Below are 23,707 nucleotides of genomic sequence, written 5' to 3'. Positions count from 1 at the left end.
AATCCAGTGTGAAATTGTTATAGGAAAGGATAATGGTATACCAAAAGCTCCAGGGTAAAGTTGCCCTATTTGCTGATCTAGGATCAGCAAATCCCAATCTTAATCAATTGGGGGAAGAATGCAACACCAACCCTAGATCAGCTCATGAAGGAACTTCACCTTATACTCCCTCCTTTGTGAGACTTGATTTAGTTTTGGACTAGCCTACTTCCCTCCCCCTTACTCTCTCTCTCGAAGTTCTACTTTACATTTGGTTGGTTGTTTGACTGCTGCCCCTCAGATTATAGGATATCAAAGTAACTGATGTCTCCTCCTAACCCTCCATCCTTTCCCATACCAGCCATGCATGTAGGAACAGGAAGGAGGGGGAAATGTTGGGGCCAATACACCCAGCCTCAGACATCCACTTCACAGTCCCCCCCCCCCCCCCCCGTCCTCCCCCCTCCAGATGCATACGCAATCAATACAGTGATGAATTAATAATGAAAGATGTACAACAACAACCCCGGGCCATCTTCATTCCAGCCATTTAATGCGTCAATGGATTCTTATTTTAGACTGATAATGTAGCCTACTACTTGCTCTGAATCGCCGATTTCATTTCGGCTATGTGTTTTTTGATAGCGTAGCATATTTTGGCATGCAATTTCTTGAGTTGTTAGTGTTTGATATTCGTGGCTGTGACGTGTTCATGCAGAAATGGAAATAGCACACTTAATAGCATACAGTACAGTGTGTTGTATTTATCAATTCTTTTTCTACACTAATAGTATTATATTAGCATATTTTGTTCTATTTTCTAAGATGTATTCCCTCTTGAAGACAGCAGGGGCAAACACTTAGTAAATATGTCCCTTTGAGCGTGTCTGGTGACTGGAGCGTGAGTGTGTCTATGTGAACATGTGTGTGGCCAAACAACCTGATGTCTCAGAGATCACACTTCTTAGCTGCTCTCTCTCTCTCTCTCTCTCTCTCTTTCTTTCTCTTCTGCAGCACAAGTAGTCACAGGGGAGAAGAGTGAGGCCACACAGCTTGATTAGAACAGAGAGAGGAATGAGGTTGTTTGTGTGGAGCTGGCCCTTAACTGTGTGTGTGTGTGTGTGCGTGCATGTGTGCATGCGTGTGCATGAGAGAGTAAGGAGAGGCTGGAGTGATGTGCCAATTAAGACAGCACCTCTCCTCTTAAAGGATCCTGGCAGAGATACTGTAAAGGCCATCCACACACACACACAAAGAGAGAAAGAGAGAGAGAGAGAGAGAGAGAGAGAGAGAGAGAGAGATGCTGCTTTCTTTCCTCAAATAACCACTGGTGTATGAAGGGGAGTACAAGCTGGGTCTAGTGAAAGCAGACCATAGTCACAATCACAATCTGATCCTAATTGCTCGAGGGCTGGATCTCAGTTTGGAAAGTTGTAGTTGTCTTTAGGCCATAGTATTATCTCCTTCCAAACAAGTACACCATAGTTCTTCATCTCATATTTATAAGTCTACTTATTAAGAGTGGATAGTGAGGTTGTAAGGAATGCTGACGGAACAGAATTATCTCCTGTGAGTTCGTAGGACTTGTTGTTGTTGTTTTTCCATGGCATAGGTTGGCGGATAGTCTCTTTTCAATGTCCACCAAATGTTTTCCAATTTACACTGTATATATCTTCAATATTCAATACAATACAAACATTTAAACTGCTTGGACTTATTCGTCCATCTAGTTTCCGAGTGCAGTGTTTCAAAGTGCTATTGTATACATTTAAATAGACTTTCAGCTTTGAAAAGACTGAAAAGACCCCATCAAAATATTTGATTAATAGAGATTTGTAGATTCCCTACTCTATTAATTTGTTTGCAAATCCATTCATTCAGCACAATGTTATATTAACACAATGAAAGAAGAGCAGGGATAATGTCTGATATAAGATTGAGCAATGAACAATCTTTTTGCACTATTCTAATGACAATGCTCTATCAAGTTAAAACACATGAAACAAAGAAGTTATCAGATTGGTACAGGGTGGCATAGTAATGGATGCTGATAAGAGGCCGTATCATACCTGTGTTCTGGTCTCAATGTTCAATGTTTCATTCTGGATTCACATAAATGTGTGCAACCATACCACAGAACTGAACAGTAACCCCAACAGTAGCCACATCTATTTAGTCCCATACAGTTCATGTGAGGCACTTATCCTTCGAGGCACTCCATACAACCCATCATCTTAAAAAAAACATGCTTTTAGAGGAGCTCAGCCATAGCCACTCATGCGTCATGTCAAAGAATGATCACAATGTCAGATTTGTTGGGCTTTCTCAAGGAAAATGTCTCTGACATGATGGAAATGCATTAAGCGGACAGGCCAAGCAGAAGCTAATGTGACTATCGCCGTTGGCTGGACGCGCTCGCTACTGCCGCCGCCTCTTCCATGCGACTTAGGTCATTTTATTGAGTTCTGTCGCTGGTCATCAAAGCAGACGAAACGCCCATGGCAACTGTAATGTCACAGAAAGCACTGACGGCAATCTCTTGAGTGCCCCCGCGTTCTGTCATAGCACTGAACTCACCCACATCCCCAGATTGTATCCAGAGTATAGAGTATGCACATAGAGTAGTAATATTTAGCTACTTAGATAGAAAATCCTTGCTCTATAGAATAACTACTGGACTGGAATGGCATAGCCATGACTGTTAACACAACCCTGACTAGTCATGACAAACACACCTGACATGAACATCAGTTCTATTTCTTTTACTGCTACTACCTTCAGATTACACTTAAATCTAAAGACATTATAGGATTAATGCATTACAAGGATATCCCAGCAGGATATATGCATTACAACAACAGATGGTCTTTGATAACCATTGATGAAATCATTGAGATTATAATTATTATTAGTCATATCATCATAATTGCTATCTCTCTGTTGTAGTCTTGTTTTGATGTGTCCAATGAGGCAGGGGCTGTTTAGTCAGTGTTGACATTTACCTGATTGAATGCAGAGTATTGATAGACAACCTTACTGAGCGTTGGAGCCCTCTATGACGTCAATATGAAGACTAGGAAAACCTCCTGGGTTTATTAACCCCTTCCCTTGCCAAGTGCAGCTGTAACATTGTATTTTCAGCCTAATGTACCCTGACCTAAATACAACGTTATTACAATGTGGTAAGGGAGCGTCTGATCCCAGACTGGGTATAACTGCTACAATTTCTTTCCCTTTTTTGGTTGTTAAAATTGCCTTTTTCTCTGTCTTCTCTGAAGTCGACAGTTTAGTAGCATATTATTGCATTGAGCCAGAGGAGTTTTGGGGTTTCCTTCTCCAGTAGTTTCTGGATGTGGTCCATCTCAGCAGATGCTTCTGGCCCCTCACTGTGCACCCACTCTAAAGGACGCTGGGATGTCCCATGGCAGTCAAGCTGTCCAGATAGCAGCTAGCTAGCTTCTCTACGTGGCTACTCTAGCCAAACTGAAAACTTATATAATTCTATAATTCGCTAATACAGTAGAAACCATTGGACCAGAGTCTAGAGCAACATGTTTTTTGGGTGACTATTTGTTCATTTCCACTAAGACCTGATACACAACATAAACTCACTTTAAAAGTATACAAATACTCTATACGCTAATATAAGCACAGTTGTGTCGCTGACTTGGTCCATTAGAAAGAATGGAACCCTACTGTACTTGGATGTTGCTCATCCTTTATCCGTCTGTTCTTTAGACACATGAATGGAGGATAACAAAAGAGAGGGCACTCTGATTCCTGGGGAAATGCTCTCTCCTGCTTCCTCTGATCTGTCTCTGTGCCTGAGGGGCAGATGACCACTATGGCACCTTTGGAGATGGTCCTCTTGGCTGCCCAGATTGAATTGCAGGCTGACTGTTTATTTGTATTCATTCATTGCCTCTGTGAAAGTCACGGTTGCAGGCATTTGGAGGCTTCAGACTATTACACATGCTCATGTCTCTTTGTGGACCATATGTCCACTTTTGGCTCGAAAGCTAAAAATGGCCTGAGGAATTGGCTTTGGAAGAAAATGAGAATGGATGAAGAATAAGGAAGAAAAAATAAGCCAGAATGTGTTTCGGGGAGTTTTTGAGTGGTTGAAAGCGGACAAGATGTGACAAGCAGTGTTGTCTCAGGATTCGGGGTGGGGGGGTGCATGTGTGTTTGTGTTTGTGTGTGTACCGTCGCCACAGCCTGGCAGAGTCAGCTTGCTTTACAAAGTTCAACTGTCTATCAGTTGTCTGACCAATGGTAAAAGCACACTGGCCATCCAATACACTGGTAATTTTAATGGTGGATCCTGTCTGTCTATGAAATGGTGTAGTTTGTGTATGTGTGTGTGTGTGTGTGTGTGTGTGTGTGTGTGTGTGTGTGTGTGTGTGTGTGTGTTTGTGTGTGTGTGTGTTTATGGGGGGGGTGGGGGGGGATTACTGTACGTTACAGTAGGGTTTGAATTGAAGTGTTTTGCAGAAAAGAGAGCAATAGGGGACTAAAATACACTGAAATCAGTTAGCCCTCAGGCATGGCCATAGCAGGAGTTATTAATAACAGCATAGGCGAAAGAGTCCATGTGCATGCGCTCTCTCTCTCTCTCTCTCTCTCTCACGCACACACACACACACACACACACACACACACACACACACACACACACACACACACACACACACACACACATACGAGAGAGAGAGAGAGAGAGAGAGAGAGAAAGAGAGAAAGAGAGAGAGAGAGACTTGCTTACTCTTCCTTGTACACATTCACTATGGTCTGGACTAGAATTAGTAATACAAAATGTAGACAATTAGGACCATACTCTATATCGATGCATACCCACTTAAATTTGTAGTTAATTCAAACTTCATCAATGTGTTAGAGGTGCACCATTTTAATTAGTCTATTTCATAAGGTAATTAATTCCGCTTTTACCATCTGGTAGCATCATAGGAGGAAGTAGGAAAGTCACTTTTTTCTTATCTGATCTATGTTGGTATCTGCTTGTGTCAAGCTGTTCTCAAAATCACAGCCAGGTCGCCAACAGCAGGTGCAGGAAATCAGGTGCAAACACCGGCACCTCCAGTAAAAATAAACAAGGTGAAAAGATAGCAGCCCTGTGGCAACATACTGTGTTCCTTAACCCTTTATATAGTAGCTGTGCACAGTCAACTCTCGAACTCTTTCTCCCATCCAAACTCAATAACCAATATATAATAATAACAATTCACTGGTCAACAGGAGAGAAAACATATTTAATGAGGTTTTCCCATGTTAAGTACAGTTGATAGAAAGCATACTTCAAAAGATATGTTTAGAGTTTGAGGTCAGTCATTTCCCATTGTGCTAGGTCACATCTGAATGGCAATGAGTTACAGTAATGGAATTTGAGGTGTGTGTGTGTGTGTGTGTGTGTGTGTGTGTGTGTGTGTGTGTGTGTGTGTGTGTGTGTGTGTGTGTGTGTGTGTGTGTGTGTGTGGGGGGGGAGGTTACCACCATCAAACCCTCTTGACCCCCTTGTCATCGCCACTAATAAGAGAAAAATGGCACATCTACCGATCATCATTGTTGGGATGTGAGGACGGTGTGAAGAGGGTTTATTATTACAAGCGAGTGATGGGTTGGAAACCTATCACTAGTATCTCACAGAAGGCTCTTAAACAATCAGACTGGGGGTATAAAGCTCACAATACAGCCTACTACTGCATGTTGCAACTTTGCTCCAATTTTGCTGAGGCAGTAAAATACAAAATCTGTTTAAAATGTATTTCATGAAAGATGTGACTCTATGGGAACTGGAAAAATCCGTATTCTACAGTTAATTGAGATCGCCGGTTCAGTGTGTGTGGGAGTAAGAGGATTTCAGCCAATCAATGAGCAGAGAGGTGGTTCAGTGAAATGTCAATCTTGGCCTTACATGCTCCTGGTTTTCCATTCTCATTAACTGGGTGACTCAAAGTGTTTTTCCCTCAAGCCATGACTGGACAAGGATTTTGCGCAAGTTAATGTGTCTACTGTACTAATGTGTCTACTAAGAGCAGTAGCAAATTCCATTTATCTCAGAAAAGCACCTTTTCTGAAAGTGGTGTTTGTAGTAGTGTTCTTAGACAGTGTGTATTTTACAGTGCGGTGGATTCCACCATTGTTATGGAGAACGTTTTTTTGATTTGCTTCCATATTAAGCTCAACAAGTTGTTCTTTTTGTTTACTCCTTCGTTCCAGGGGCGTGGTTCGAGTAGACGTCAATCTCCAGGATGTGGATATTGACCAGTGCTCCACTGATGGCTGGTTCGCTGGGACCAATCGATGCAACCTGACCACTATGGAGGTAAGTCCAGTCTACTGTATGCATGAACTGGTGATTTATGGTGTATCTCATAAAACCACACACTGACCTGAATCTGTTCACATTACAAAGCCTTTAATGCTGTCATTGGTGGAACAATCAATCATTACATCACATAGTAAATGTCAGGCGATATATTTTGTAATTTAATTACTTTAAATCACTAGCCACGCACGCCTGTATGTCACGTATACACTGTACTGTTAGAGATGTCCAGCTTTTAAATGGAGGTTGATACTATGATTATGAATAGTCAGTTTTATGGAGTTTTAAGGAGGTTCTTGATTGTGTTGATCAAGTACCGTGGTCCCTTACTTAGATGATGACATTTATTCGTTTTTTGTACTTTTCGTACCAACTTCAGACTTACAGTATATAGCTGGCAGCAAGTCGTTTTGTCGATGGGCTTAATGTTGCTAACCTGCTGCTTCAGGGTCATCATTAAGAGTGATAGATTTTTAAGAGCTGCTGTAGTTCAGACTCCTTCATAATACATGTGATGTAATGGATTGCAGTGAGCTCTGAATAATTAATTATTCTCTTTGTCTGAGTACTTCCACCTCTCCATGGACAGTTGAAGATGGAGTCAGGGAGGGTGTGTGTGCGCGCGTGTGTGCGTACATGTTTGTGTGTGTGTGTGTGTGTGTGTGTGTGTGCGCGCGTGCGTGCGTGCATGCATGCGTGTGTACATGTTTGTGTGTGTGTGTGTGTGTGTGTGTGCGTGCATGTGTGTGTGCGTGCATGCATGCATGCGTGTGTGTTTTGAGAGAAAGAATGTTTGTATGACTGTTCTCTCTCAACTGTGTTTGTGTGTCTCTACAGTAGGTGTGCTTTTGTGTATGGTAGTGTGCTTGTTGATACAGCTCACATGCAAGCAAGTAATGTCTAGCCTTGCTGTGTAATATGTCAGGCCTTGAGCATGACAGATATAGCAGCTTTGTGACTGACAGAGTAAGCCTTCATAGAGGAAAACCCTTGGCATGTCCCTCCTGGCAGAGTACATACACATCTACCCTGACACCTTCTTGTGTTGTACAGTTCTGACTTCGACTCATCAATGAGTTTATGTCAGCAATGTATCTGTTACTGTGAACAGCTTGCTTTTTGTGCTGGAAGTGTGCTGGGAGGTAAATCAGAGGTGATGGGAGAATGGGTGCCTCTCCAGCTATAAATAGAATGAGTGTAGGACTGCAATGTAATCAAGACTTGCACAGCAGTGTTGTAATGTGATAAAAAAGAAGCATTTCTTGCGGTAGCCCTTCATATGCAAACAGGGATTCATTTAGTTTTATTACCCTAGCTGGCACATTTTCATAAAGATGCAATCCTACACACACACACTAATGTCATATGTTTAATGGATTTTGTAGCATCATCACTAAAGTAGACTAAAATGTACTAATGAGAGTATTTGAGTATTTGACAAGCAAGTTGTTCAGACAAAAATGTCAGTCTGTTTCAAATGTACAGTACATTATCTGAGAGAAAATTTCTGTGTACTATGATATGGTTACAGTAAACTATTTTTATTTGACATATCACTGAAATTAGAAGATCTATAATTGGCAATATGTATGATTTCCAACTGAGGTTTCATATTCCCAGACTATACTCAAGGTATCTTGTATTCTGCTTTATCAAATAATGGTCTCCATCTGGTATTGTTTCCTCTTACCTTTCAGTCCTGAGGTGCCCCAGAATGTGACTTGTTTTCCTTGCTTGAATTTGTCAAAAAGGGGTTAACACAGCACCCCATCGTGTGTTACCCGTCGTTCAAGCTGCTGTGTGCTCAGTCAAGCATGCAACAAGCCCAAACTGAGATGGAGGCAGATGCAGTCTGATTTACCAGGCGGCCAAAAACAGACAAAACAAAATGAGGCCCAGGCTATTCAAAAGAAAAATACAGACAGAACATCACACAAAACAACAACAAGAGCAAACGATTACGTTCTCCCAGACAATGCTATTTAAGACCCAACCCCCATATCCGTTTGAATAGATCTATTCTTGTTGACTCATTCAGCCTTTTCTCCTTATTGATACATTTATTTATGTTCTATTTTTGCCCTGCTTTGTAAGAGTTCATCCAACTCAGTGGGTTGCATTGGATTCTTTTTGTAATATCAGAAATATTCAGTGCAAGTTTGCTTGTGTGCATGTGTGTACATGTGTGTACATGTGTGTACATGTGTGTACAATTTCTTGTGTATCTATGCCTGTGCGTGTGTTCTTCTCTCCCAAACTTTGGCAGAAATAAACAGTCTAATTTCTCCCTGTGTGTCTTGTAGAAGTGATTGAGATAAATGTCTTCAAAGGAACGTGGTGGTAATGAGGGAACAGTTTCTGTCTCCATTTCACTGAGGAATCTTCTAATCTGAAACCAGCCACTAGGTCATTTGTTCTATCTTCCTTTTAGTCTGCAATTAATATGCATGTAAATCTTTGCATTTCCTTCACTAATGCACATTCATCTTGTTCCTTCTGACTTGCAAGATCCATCCATCCATAAGTCTCTTCCATCCGTGTTTAGTTTCTTGCCATGCACTGTAAATGAAAATGTGAGCTAAGTATGATGAGAAAGCAGTATTGAGAAGTGGTGGCATTTGGCGTTATTTAAATATGAATGTATATATCACAGTGCAATAACGGGAAGGCCAATGCCTACTGTATGGCTGAAAACATCAATCAGACTGCTTTGGCCAATGCCACCACTTTGCTGTCAATGACAATATATGACAGTCAATGTTATTATGGATTCCTGGCTGTGAACCAAATATCCATTAGCCTAACAGCGAACATTTCTTTCTTTGATGAAGGCTACTTGAACAGATTGAATCTCTGTGACTGTTTCAGTAATGTTGTTTAGGCTAGAAATATATCAAACAGTGTATTTATATTTTCAGTTGATTCATAAAGATTGTGCTATGATAGTTTTATCAGCTAGATATATGTTTACGCAACAGATGCTTAGAATTGAATCAATAGTATTGACAGCTTATAATATCACAAAGTCGTTTTTAAACATTTTAACATGTAGGATTTTTCAATATTTGTATTATATTTTTATGAAACGCAAACTTGTACAGCTGCCTAGTTGTGCGTACTGTATCCCATTTAAACCAATGGACTTCCGCCAGACTCAACTGCATTACGCATTGTCTTGGGCCATGAGTAAACCATCTCAGCAACAACTATGAACAAAAACATTTGTAGAATATCCTTAAAAAATCCCAATAAAAACATATGAAATTAAGTACATTTAGAATATAATGTTAATATACTTTTAGTATGTTTCATATCATTTACATATTACCCAGCATTCCTGTTTGGGTAGCACTGTTAATACATAATCCAATCTCAAAATGAGCATTGAATCCAATAAATAACCAAACTGTACGTGTTGTTAACAATAGCACTTACAGTTTGGTTATTTATTGGATTCAATGCTCATTTTGAGATTGCATTATGTATTAACAGTGCTACCCTTCAGTTTGTATACTTAGATTCCTGCTATCCCTCAATTATATGTATTACATTGCTAACCATCTAAAAATAATTAGGACCAAGATTATGTCCTAATATGCCATTCAGCCCGACTGTATGTACAAGTCAGAAGCCTGTGGGCCTCCTTGCTTTCCACTTGTCCTGCTGGCAAGAGATACAAAGTTGCATGGTAACATGTCCCCCTCAGTCTCAATGGGACTTCATGCATAAATAAGGGTTGAATATTAAAATTAAAAAGAAAATAAATAATAATGTAATGAATGTGTGTGCAAATCAGAGACCCTCTATGCAAATCAGAGACCCTATAAAAACAAATATATTAATTCCAAAATCACATGAACTATTATCCTTGCATTAAGATGGACTCAATTCAACTTATTGAGTGACTTAATTATGACATTTTTGCATTTGAGCTAATCTTAAGAGTGTCATAGCAAAGGGTATGAATACTTATGTAAATATTTCTGTATTTCAATTTTAATATATTTGCAGAAATTTCTAAGAACGTGTTTTCGCTTTGTCATTAGGGAGTATTGTGTGTGGATTGATGGCAAAAAATACATTTAATCAATTTGAAATTGAGTCTATAACACAACAAAATGTAGAAAAAGTGAAGGTGTCTGAATACTTTTCGAAGCCAGAGTATATTTAAACTCAAGTATGCTATAAATATAATGTAGACTATATATAGAATATACTGTATACTTAAGTGTTTTTTTCCCCACTTCGGCACACTGTGCCTAACCCTAACTCTAACCCTAACCCATAATTGCACTTTTGGGCCTTGCTATTGCTAAATGCAGTAAGATTAATGAACAATGATTTTTACAAGTAGGCCAAAAGGAGCAGAACAAGTCGTACTGTTTCCTACAGTATCTCCCATCTCTCACTAATGGCACTTTCATTAGTGTGCATCAGTGTTCTTCAAAAGTCTCGAACTTTGCCCCGGGGGCACCTTTCATGCAAGAACATGGATGAAAATGATGATGAATGTCTCAATCAATTAGCTTATTGCTAGGAAGTTGTGAAGCCCTTGCGGACTGTACCCAGTGGAGACAGTGACACATAGCCTGAATGATTACCCTAGCTAGCCTAGTAAAACATGTACTTCACAGGACCCTCTCAGCGAGTCTGCATCCTGAGTAGTGATGTACAGTCCAGTGCTAGCACTGGTGAGAAAATAACACACATTGACAACACACATTACTAAGAGCAAACATAGTTATAAAAAAATGGAGAATGGACATCCATTCTCTTAATGGTATTCTATCTTTATTCAGTTAGAAATTGAAGGGGAGACACATGAGTGAAAACACAGGAAAGAAAGAGACGGTAGGGTAGCCACTGAACAAAAATCTCTGGCACTAGGTTTTAGTATTTGATTTAAAAATGTCCACTGCTTTATTTGTGTACCATGACAACTTTTACTGATCCTTGGTGTTTAAGTGAATATGCCACTTTGATCTTTTCAACTAGTTTCTTGGAACATTTTGGCATTTTCACCTTGGTTCACAAGGTTGTCTTGGCCTCACACTATCATCTCAATCATGCTGTGATGTTCCCGCTTGTACTCCTCCTCGTGATGCTGAATTAATAAGGCAATCAGTTTCAGTGACCTGCTGCCCTCTGCCCACACACTCGCACATACATACACACGTGCTATGGCAAGAATAGAGAAATCAACACTCACATTGATTGACAGAATTTTTGATTGTTGATAGGCTGTTTTGGTAAAGATGATTGAAGTCTATTGATTGTGATATCACTTCTATATTGCATATCTGCAATATATCTAATGTACAACTATTGGATGTTTGTGAAGGGTTTATACATTTTTGGTGTAGTATCATTTCAAGGCACCTGATAGTATTGAATATTTAGTGTTCCACATATTTTAACATACTCGTTTCATCACTGAGGTCTCCATGGCCCCAATCTAATAAAATAAAACAAGAACCAGCCTTGCATTGACTGCTGTGATGAGAAATCATCCATCTTAATGGTAATGCAAGCAGATTAATCTGTTGCACCGAGCCAGTAGCTATATCAGGCAAACAGCCCCAGCGATATTAAACTGGGTGTCAACATAACCTGCTGTAATTGGCTAATGCTGTTTAGATCTCATCTGGGGGACTACCCAAAGGGGAGCTTGTTTGCAGACACACTGAGCCTGCTCAATTGGTGGGGCTTTGCAGTGCTAGCATTAGCAGATTAGCATCATTGGAAATCATAAAGTGGTTATCATGGTATCTGCAATGGGGTCTGCTTTGAATGAGATAAAGAATTAAAAGTCTACAAGAGTATTGTGAGGAAATTCACTATAGTTGAGGTGAAATCGATGGGCTGAAATTTCAAACAAGGCTTGAAGTAGTATAAGTGATTGAGAAGAAGGCCCCACATCTCAGAATGAGCTTCAAACAGATGACAATGGGGAAAAAAACGATTAAATGCATCAACAATTTAATCCTGCTTTTGTTGACTTTGGCTTCAGGCAATACCCACAAATTACCTTTCAAAGAGAGGAGAAAACTGCTTTTCTCCACAATTATATAGCAATTACATTGACAGCTCACACAAAAGCAAGCCAAAGACACTTTGAGATAGTTCAGCCAAGGTTGTCGCTCCCTACATATGAAGTTTAAATCCCATGGGCTATTAGTATGCAGTTACATGATGCCATACTTGCGATACACATGCTTGAGGTTAGCCATTAACTACCAAATATTAAAAATGATATAGTTGTAAATGGGTTTAAAGGCAGCCTCTGGGATATGAGGTCAATGGGAAAAGAGCGGGGCGAAGCAGTTAAGACTTAATTTGAATCCCTCTGAGTGTGCCTTGGGTCTCCTATAAACATTTATCTGGGTCATGAGTCAGTCCCTAAAATGGCCTCCAAACATGGTCTTGTTTCGTCTAAGCATACACCTACCCCATGGTAAATTCATCGCCTATCACCCAAAACAACAGATGGTCTGCACCAAGGACAAAATCGTGTTCTGCTCTGAAAAAGTTAGTTATGCCTTCCGGCTGCGTCCAAGAAAGAACGTCTCTTCTCCTTTTTCTGGACCCCAACAAAGCTACCAGAGATAATTTCAAAGCTGAGACAATCAAGAAACGAGAGAAGATGATCCACTCCAGGATGCATTTCGAGACGCTGCGCATGCGCCGACGTCTGATGAGTGCCTACTGTTCACAGCTTTACTTACTCCAAATATCTTTGGTAAAGGTTGCTGTGATGTCATATCCCAGAGATATAAAATACAGATAAAATAGAAGGGACAATAGCAAAGCAGAACAAACTACAGAGCAGTAAGAGACAGAAATACAGCACACAACATGCTTCTCCTTGCAGTCATAAACAATCAGACTTAATCCAATGGACATTACTTTCTTTTTGTTTGATATTGCAAACATATACTGTACTCCCCCATCCCTAAAAAAACAGATAAAAAAGGTGATATGTTGGCGTAACTTCAGACAGTAACATATTTATCAGTTAATAATAGTGACAGCTTCCTCTCTCCAGTTCTACCTCTAGACTGATTTAAGACATGTGCTTACTCTCTCATCTTCAGCCTCAGACCCTGGGTTGCTCCACAAATACAGTGCCTATAGAAAGTCATCATACCCCTTTGAAATAGTTACTATATTTGTCGTACAGCCTGAAATCAAAACCCATTAAAAAAAAACTTTTTCCAGCTTTATGTACAAATTTAGCCATACAACATCAAACTAATGAAAAAAAGGCGACAGTTCTGAAAATGTATAAAAAATGAAAAACAAGAATAACAGGGTTGGAAAAGTCATCAGTCCCCTGATTTAATACTTTGTAGAGCCACCTTTTGCTGCAATTACAGCCATCAATCTGTTTGGATATGTCTCTACTAGCTTTGCACACCTAGATTGGAGAATATTTGCCCATTCTTCCTTGCAGAATTGTTCGAGTTCAGTCAAATTCCGTGGTGAGCGGCGATGGACTGCTCTCTTCAAGTCCATCCACAGATTTTCTATCGGATTTAAGTCAGGGCTCTGACTTGGCCACTCAAGGACATTCACCTTTCTATCCTTAAGCCACTGTGTTGTTCTTTTGGCGGTATGTTTAGGATCGTTGTCATGTTGGAAAGTGAATGACCTGCCCATCTTCAGCTGTCTAGCAGAGGGACGCAGGTTGTCCTCAAGAATTTGGGTGTATTTGGCAGCATCCATTTTCCCTTCAATCCTGACCAATTGCCCAGTCCCTGCTGAAGAGAAACATCCCCACAACATAATGTTGCCACCACCATGCTTCACAGTAGGTATGGTGTGTTTTGGGTGGTGTGCTGTGTTTGGTTTTCGCCAAACATAGCGCTTGGAGTTCAGTCCAAAAAGTTAAATCTTAGTCTCGTCTGACCATAAAACCTTTTTCCACATGGCAACAGAATCTTCCAGGTGTGTTTTTGCATAGCACAAACGAGACTGACTGTGGCACTCAGAAAAGGCTTCTTTCTTGCTACCCTGCCATACAGGCCAGCTTTGTGTAAAGCTTGTGAGATTGTTGTCACATGCACAGACAGAGCAGTCCCAGCCATAAAGACTTGTAAGTCCTTCAAAGTTGCCTTTGGCCTCTTGGTAGCTTCTCTGATCAATGACCTCCTGGCTTGGTCATCCAGTTTGGACGGACGGCCTGATCTAGGCAAGGTGTTGGTGGTGCCATACGCCTTCCACTTCTTAATGATGCTCTGAACGGTACTCAGAAGGATAGCTAAAGCCTTCGAAATCTTTTTGTAGCCTTCACCTAACTTGTGCCTTCCTACAACTTTATCCCGGAGGCCTTTTGAAAGTACTTTTCCAACCATGGTGAATTCTTTGCAGAACCATGCACTTCTAGTAGTGGAATCCTCAAGAAACAGCTGGTTTTATTCTGAAGTAATTTGAAAAGAGGGGGGCATTGATCACCATTCACAATGGGAGATCAGACGATCACTGTCTTCATCCACATTCAACACATCTATATCAAATAGCCGGGACCACCAAATCCGCCTACAACTATTTACCCCATTTCTATTCACTACACTTGAGCTAATACACTTGAGGTAAAAGTGTGAGAGTTAAATTCATAAAAAAAATGGTTTATATCCAACTGGGCTTGCATTTACCAATTTTCCAATCCCTAGTGTATGAATTAGCGTAAAATGTAACGAGACCCCAGTAATATCCACAGTGCTACAAGTCCAAAGTGGACACCATTGAGAAATCAAATCTCCCATGTTCAGACGCTAGGGTAAAGACATCAAATATGTGGACTGTTAACCATATTGCTGTGAGTGAACAGATCACAGGACACATCTAGATTACCGCTAGCCTCTGGCCCTGTCTGTACAGGCCTTCCTTAACCACTGTCCCATTAATTGGGCTTGTAGATAATGTTGGAAGTCTGAATTTACATGGAAATGCTTTGAAGGCTTTAATACACATTGCCCCCAGGCGAACTCTCAGCCAGTTTCCCATGTTCGTGTATGACGCAGAAAACTAAAGCAGAATGCAAACACACTCAAGTGTGTGTGTTGTTACTATTATTTAGATAGGAACTCTTGAGACTGAAAATGGTGGGCTTGTATGCATGGGTTTCAGTTGTTGTTTCAATGAAGAACTATAGAAATACTGTGAAGCTGTTTTACCAAAAGAGAGAGAGAGAGAGAGAGAGAGGGAGGGGAAAAATAAAGATATATATATAAATAAACATATACGTATAAACAGACATGAATGAACACGGGTCAGAGAAGGGCAGCTCCGTCTCTTCCTTCCTGCCTAGCTGTGATGGGCCTGAGCTTTATGATATCAGCCATGGAGCTATTTAGGCTCTCTCTCCCTCAGGCTGTTATGGGCCTGTGAAAAGTCTGTGTGTGTCTGTGTGTGTCCTTCCTCTGCCTACTTGGTCCTCTCCATTCCTCTATGCTTAGCACTGTGTTTGTGTGTGTGTGTGTGTGTGTGTGTATGTGTGTGTGTGTGTGTGTGTGTGTGTGTGTGTGTGTGTGTGTGTGTGTGAGCACATGCATGTGTGTGTGTCTAATAACTTTGTGAGCATGGGTGTTAATGTGTTCCAAAAGTGTGTGTGTAAGTAAGTAAGTAATTAAGTACTGTAAGTAAGTAAGTTGTATGTTGCATACAATTGTATTACTGCTGCAGTGTAAGTAATACTGTAGACCTACACTCACCGACATTTTATTAGGAACACCTGTACACCTTCTCATGGTGGAGAAGGGCCTGTTAATACCAATCAATCATCGCTTGAATGCCACAGCCTATTTGAGTATTGTTGCTGACCATGTGCATCCCTTCATGGCCACAATTTACCCATCTTCTATTGCCTACTTCCAGCATGATAATACACCATCACAAAGCAAAAGTCGTCTCAAACTGGTTTCATGAACATGACAATGAGTTCAGTGTTCTTCAGTGGCCTTTCCAGTCCCCGGATCTGAATCCAATAGAACACCTTTGGGATGTGGTAGAATGGAAGATTCACAGCTTTAAAGTGCACCTGAAAAATCTGCAGGAATTGCGTCATGCAATCATGTCATCATGGACCAGAATCTCAAAGGAATGTTTCCAATATCTTGCGGAATCAATGCCACGAAGAATTGAGGTCCTACTCAGTATTAGTATAGTGTTCCTAATAAAGTTCTCAGTGAGTTGTTTGTGTGTATCTATCAATGTGTTCTTGTGTGTATGTGCTGGTCATATGCATGAGCCATATGTATGCTCGGAAGCTGTCTGTGTTTATTTACTATTGTCCCTGCCTGGTAGGCTGTTTAACTCCATCTAGGCCTGAGTATTTATCTCAGTGGCATTTAGATGCTGGGCCATTGGACAGCACCCAGGGCATGGCCCCTTGGTGCATGCTGCTGTGCTGGGGCTAACTTCTGCACTTGACCTCGTTTTACAGCCTTGGCTGTCTGTCCCTCTGTGGTTGTTCCAAGGGCTTGTTGTGCGTGTGTGTGTGTGTGTGTGTGTGCGTTTAATGTATCTAATGAAAAATAAGTGTAGTGTGAATGCTTGTAAGATGGTTCTATATTTAGCAATGAATGCAGAACTCCTGCTGTTTTCCTCTCCCAACAAACAAACTAAAACTGGCTTATCATCTTATTTCCCCAGAGACATTACACACAGGTTGTGCTGGCATATTGTCTCCACACACACACACACACACACACACACACACACACACACACACACACACACACACACACACACACACACACATACAGATAATTCAAAAAATGCATACATATCCTAGTTATGGTTATGGTTCAGAGGGATGGAATGATGAAAGAAAGATGATGAGGTTCATGAACATACAGTATAGTGCAGTATATGCTACAGTATAATCTGCTACCCATCACGCCTACAATAGCAACAATCCGTTCTGATGGCGCCTCCTACGGCTGCCACGGTGTGTTGGTGCACACTTCTTTGTTTGTTTTTAGTCGTTAATTCCGTTAATTGTGATTCCACTCAGATTATTTTCACGAGAGACGAGATACTTAACATCAGGGACTCAACACCATCTGATTTATGTCCCAACTTTCTCGCCTCATCTGTGGATTTACTGGACATTCTGGTCAAAGGTGATCTGACCCTGGGCCAAGCAGTGAGGCGGAGACGGAAAGGTAAGCGTGCTGGGGCTCTGGTGCGCTTCAGGGAGAGAGGATTACGCTCGCCTCTACTGGGAATACTCCTCTCAAATGTCCGCTCACTGTGCAACAAAATGGACGAATTGCGTCTTCAGGATAAATAGAGACTTTTCTCTCTCTTCTGTTTTGTGTTTCACGGAATTGTGGCTGATTGAATCTACACCGGACTCCGCTGTACAGCTGCCCGGCTTCCAGATGTTACGGGCGGACCGCGACACGATTTCTTCACGCAAAACAAAAGGTGGAGGGATCTGTTTCTACATAAATCAACGCTGGTGCAACGACGTGAAAGTGATTTTGCAAACTTGTTCTCCTGACCTGGAATCATTTTTCATCACCTGCAGACCGTACTCTCCACGTGAATTCACTTCTTTTATATTGGCTGGAGTTTACATCCCTCCGCAAGCTGATGTAAAAGTGGCTCAACATCAACTCGCCAACCAAATATTAGGAGTGACCAGGGAGGAGAAGATTTTGGATCACTGTTACAGCACCATCAGCAGAGCTTATCACGCAGTTCCCCGCGCGGCTCTGGGACTATCTGACCACACTCTTATTCATCTGATCCCGGCATATAGGCAGAAACTAAAACTTTCTAAACCTGCTGTGTGGACATCTAAGAATTGGAGCAGCAGAGAAGCAGGAGGAGCTGCGTGACTGCCTAGATACCACAAACTGGGACATTTTTAAGACTGCTTCCAACAACCTGGACGAATACACAGAGTCTATGACGTCATACATCAGCTTCTGTGAGGACAGATGTATTCCAACACGTACCAGGGTGAGTTACAACAATGACATGCCCTGGTTCACAGCAAGACTCAAACAGCTTCGTTTGGAGAAAGAGAGGGCTTTCAGGAGTGGAGACAAGGAAAGGTTCAGACTGGCTAAGTACATGTTTGGCAAGGAGATTAAGGAGACCAGACGACAGTACTCAAAGAAGCTGGAACAACAATTTGCAGCCAACGACTCCTCGTCAGTCTGGAAAGGCCTTCGAGTGATCACAGACTGCTAAACCAAATCCCCCAAAATGAGTTCTACTGTAGATTCGACAGACAATGGAACAGTCCTGACTCTGACCCACACAACCAACCCCCCTCCACAGCTATCACACCTCTTCTTCCCAGCCTGGACAGAGACACTACCCCCCCCCCCCACACAATTGACACAGACAGCCCCCTCCCCCCCATCGCATCTCTCTCCATCCAGGAGAGAGACATCAACAAACTCTTAAAGAAACAGAACCGCTGCAAGGCAGCTGGACCAGACGCTGTCTCCCCCTCCACACTGAAGCACTGTGCAGACCAGCTGTCTCCAGTGTTTATGGACATCTTTAACACTTCACTGGTTGAATGCATGGTACCTGCCTGCTTCAAAACATCCACCATCATCCCAGTTCCCAAAAAGCAGAGGATCACAAGCCTTAATGACTACAGACCAGTCGCCCTGCCCTCTGTGGTAATAAAGTCCTTTGAGCGCCTCGTGTTCACCCACCTCAAGGCCATCACCAACCCCCTCCTCGACCCACTGCAGTTTGCCTACAGAGCCAACAGGTGTGTAGATGACGCAGTCAACATAGGACTTCACTTCATCCTCCAGCACCTAGACTCCCTCGGCACCTACGCCAGGATCCTGTTTGTGGACTTCAGCTCTGCATTCAACACCATCACCCCAGCTCTCCTCCAGGACAACCTATCCCAGCTGAGCGTGCCTGAGCCCACCTGCAGGTGGATCACTGACATCCTGACAGACAGGAAGCAGCAGGTGCGGCTGGGCAAGCTTGTCTCGGAGCCCCGGTCCATCTACTCTTCTCCCTCTACACCAACAGCTGCACCTCTAGCCACCCTTCTGTCAAACTCTTGAAGTTCGCGGATGACACAACCCTCATTGGATTAATCTCCAATGGTGATGAGGCCGCCTACAGAGAGGAAGTTGACAGCCTGGCTTCCTGGTGCAGCCAGAACTACTTGGAGCTGAACGCCCTAAAAACTGTAGAGATGGTAGTAGACTTCAGGAGAAGCCCAGCCCCAACCGCCCCCCTCATCATGTTTGACTCCCCCAATTAACACTGTGGAGTCATTCAGATTCCTGGGGACAATAATTTCAAAGGACCTCGCGTGGGCGGAGAACATCACCTCCACTATCAAGAAGGCCCAACAGAGGATGTTCTTCCTGCGGCAGCTGAAGAAATTCAACATGCCACAGAAAGTGATGGTTGAGTTCTACACGGCCATCATTGAGTCCATCCTCAGCTCATCGATCACCGTCTGGTTCGCTGCCTCCACTGCCAAGGACAAAGGCAGACTGCAGTGGATCATTCGGTCAGCCGAGAAGGTCATCGGCTGCAACCTGCCATCTCTCCTGGACCCGTTCCACTCCAGGACCAGTAAGAGAGCAGGAAAGATCATAGCTGACCCTTCCCATCCTGGTCATAACCTCTTCCATAGACTTCCATCCGGCAAAAGGTTCCAGTCAATCAAGACTAAAACCTTGCGCCACCTGAACAGTTTCTTCCCCATGACAGTGGGGCTCACAAACAAGCCCCCTGCCTCTCACTGACTCTGGGTCTTCCACCCCCCCCCCCCCCCCCCCATCCTGTCACACACACAATGCACTGACAGTGTAATTTGTAATTTATAATTATTCTATTCTAATTATTATTCTTTCTTATTCTAATTTATAGTGTACATGCCCCATAACCATTTCACAGCCTCTGTTTTGTACATTTGTAAAGTTGTTATTGCTATTTTGGTAATATTTTGCTATTTTGTAAATTTCTTGTCAATATTTGCTATTTGTTTTTTATGTCCATGCACCAACCTCACCAAGTCAATTTCCTGTATGTGCAAATATACTTGGCCAAATGAAAGAATTCTGATTCTGATTCTGATTCTGAACAGGCTCACCAAGACTTCAACCTAAACTTCCCCCACACACAGCCCAGGCAGTATTAATCACTGTATGATGAGGTTTCCTCTGGGCTTTGGGTAGATTCAGAGGGATCACTCAGTACACATACAGAGGCCTATTAGTGAGTTGATGAGGTGGTGTGCTTGACCGGAGGAGCGTGGGCTTAATTCAAAGAGAAGGAGGGTCGCGTGGAAGGTCTAATTAGCCTGCGGTATATTTCCTGAGCAGGTGGAAATAGTCCTGCTTCCCTATCAATTAGCACAGCGGCAGGATGTTGTTTTAGTCCCTCGCTTCATGTCAGGGAGATGTGAGGGTACATACAGTACCTACCCTCCTGTTTTTATGTCAAAGGTGAGAGAGGTGGGTGGGAGGACAGAGAGAGAGGGAGAGAAAGAGAGAGAGAGAGGGAGAGGGAGAGAGTGTGTTATGTGACGTTTTGTGTGAAATTCTCTATTTGTATACGTGTGTGTGTGTGTGTGTGTGTGTGTATGTGTGTGTGTGTGTGTATGCAGGTACTGTACACATGTGCTTTTCTGCAATGCTAATTCTACAATGTGTGTGTGAGAGCCAATGAAGGCCTGTGTCTATTTCCGACTCATAAATGTTATCTTATGCAGACGCCGCTGGTGTGACAGCATGACGCACTCCAATAAAAAGGCTCTCGCTCCCGGTCACACACACGTCACCATGCCAATTAGCGTGTCAGAGAGCAGTTGATTGACGGCTTCCACAGTTGGGTTGTAAACAAAGAACACTCCTGCTTGTAGGGAGACCCCAGGCAGCATGGACACACTAGCACTGGATAATTTCCTTTGTCTGTGTGATGTATAGATGACATACAGTAGATTGTACATGTGTATCTATACACCCACAGATGCCAAGCAGAAATAGACTGCCCTAAAAGATAACTCAAGATGACAGGCTACATATCATATATACCCCTAAATAAAAGGATAAATGAAGTTAAATGAAGTATGGAATTGAGCTGGAGTTGAAACAACGCAGTAGCATAGCTAAATATCAAACTATATGATTATGACCGAAAGTATTTCCGAACGATGTCATTTGACCAAGAAAAACTCTGGGCCCTCTTCATAACCTGTAAATAAAACCCTGATTTTTTCCTAGTCAGGTTACATGGCCAGGAAAAACTCAGGGCCCTGCACATAATTCATACCACCCAACTGTAGCCTGTCACTTTTGTCTCTGTAACTCCTTATCCCCTGTGTGGAGAGGTTTAAGGATCCCGTCCAAACAGCCCATTTTACAGCCCATTGAAATGAGTCCCACTCCTGGCTGGGCCGATGCTGCTGAGATCACATGTGACTGATGGCAGGTAGCTGGGAGGCAGGCTGCTCCGTCTGGCCTCCTTCTCCATTCAACACACTCCCTGGCCCAGCCTGCATCAATCACCAAGTCAGGGAGGTGCACACACTGCCGGGCCTATTCCTGGCCCTCCTCACACCATACAGTGCATTCGGAATGTATTCAGACCCCTTAACCTTTTCCACATTTTGATATGTTACAGCCTTATTCTAAAATGGATTAAATTAATTTTTTTCCCTCATCAATCTACACACAATACCCCATAATGACAAAGCCAAAACAGGTTTTTAGAAATGTTTGCTAATTTATTAAAAATACTTAAATATCACATTTACATAAGTATTCAGACCCTTTGCTATGACACTAATTGAGCTCAGGTGCATCCTGTATCCATTGATCATCCTTGAGATGTTTCTACGATTTGATTGGAATCCATCTGTGGTAAATTCAATTGATTGGGCATGATTTGGAACAGCACACACCTGTCTATATAAGGTCTATATAAGGTCCCACAGTTGACAGTGCATGTCAATGTCCATCATTCTTAAATGTAAGAAGTTTGGAACCACCAAGACTCTTCCTAGAGCTGGCCGAACTGAGCAATAGGGGAAGGAGGGCCATCGTCAGGGAGGTGACCAAGAACCCAATGAGTTCCTCTGTGGGGATGGGAGAACCTTCCAGAAGGACAACCATCTCTGCAGCACTCCACCAATCAGGCTTTTATGGTAGAGTGGCCAAACGGAAGCCATTCCTCAGTAAAAAGCACATGACAGCCCGCTTGGAGTTTGCAAAAAGGCACCTAAAGGACTCTCAGACCATGAGAAACAAGATTCTCTGGTCTTATGAAACCAAGATTGAACTCTGGCCTTCTGGAGGAAACCAGGCACCGCTCATCACCTGGCCAATACCATCCCTATGGTGAAGCATGGTGGTGGCAGCATCATGCTGTGGGGATATTTTTTTCAGTGGCAGGGACTGGGAGACTAGTCAGGATCAAGGGAAAGTTGAACAGAGCAAAGTACAGAGATATCCTTGATGAAAACCTGCTCCAGAGTGCTCAGGACCTCAGACTGGGGCGAAGGTTCACCTTCCAACAGGACAACGACCCAAAGCACACAGCCAAGACAACGCAGGAGTGGCTTCGGGGGCAAGTCTCTGAATGTCCTTGAGTGGCCCAGCCAGAGCCCGGACTTGAACCTGATCGAACATCTCTGGAGAGACCTGAAAATAGCTGTGCACCGACGCTCCCCATCCTACCTGACAGAGCTTGAGAGGATCTGCAGAGAAGAATGGGAGAAACTCCCCAAATACAGGTGTGGCAAGCTTGTAGGGTCATACCCAAGAAGACTTGAGGCTGTAATCGCTGCCAAAGGTGCTTCAATAAAGCACTGAGTAAAGGGTCTGAATACTTATGTAAATGTAATATTTCAGGTTTTTTAAAAATAAATTAGCAAACATTTCTAAAAACCTGTTTTAGCTTTGTCATTAAGGGGTCTGAATACTTTCCGAATGCACTGTATTTACACACATGCACACAAGCACAAGCACAAGCATAAGCACACGCACACACACACACACACACACACACACACACACACACACACACACACACACACACACACACACACACACACACTTTCATTCAATATGTACACATGCACACACGTATGCATATGGACACACACACACTCACACGCATGCACGCACACACACACACACACACACACACACACACACACACACACACACACACACACTTCTCGTTTCCTCTTCCTACATCCATCTCACTGTCTCCATCCCTCTCTCTCTCTCCCCCCTCCTCTTCTCTTTCCCCAAGCTAATGCAGTGACTTTATTAAAAGTGGCAGACCGTGGGTTCAACGCACCCCACCTACCCTCCCCACACACAGAGTACATTCTAACAGCTGTTGGGGCTGTCAGATGGAGAATTGAGA

At 42.5% G+C, this 23,707-nt stretch overlaps 1 protein-coding gene across 1 annotated transcript in view; it reads left to right on the top strand.

Annotated features, from left to right (window-relative positions):
- Nucleotides 1-23,707, top strand: part of gpr158a (G protein-coupled receptor 158a) — a gene marked incomplete at its 3' end in the record, with an annotated part of 72,234 nt that overhangs the window by 2,088 nt on the left and 46,439 nt on the right. Inside the window, exon 2 of the mRNA XM_083665216.1 lies at nucleotides 6,217-6,322. Coding sequence (XP_083521342.1) covers nucleotides 6,217-6,322 — 106 coding nt within the window. The remainder of the gene's footprint in view (nucleotides 1-6,216; nucleotides 6,323-23,707) is intronic.

The sequence above is a fragment of the Argentina silus genome (assembly GCF_951799395.1).
Source record: "Argentina silus genome assembly, chromosome: 1".
Classification (NCBI taxonomy): domain Eukaryota; kingdom Metazoa; phylum Chordata; class Actinopteri; order Argentiniformes; family Argentinidae; genus Argentina; species Argentina silus.
The sequence above is the reverse complement of the archived record's forward strand: the minus strand, read 5'-3'. Positions and strand labels throughout refer to the sequence as shown.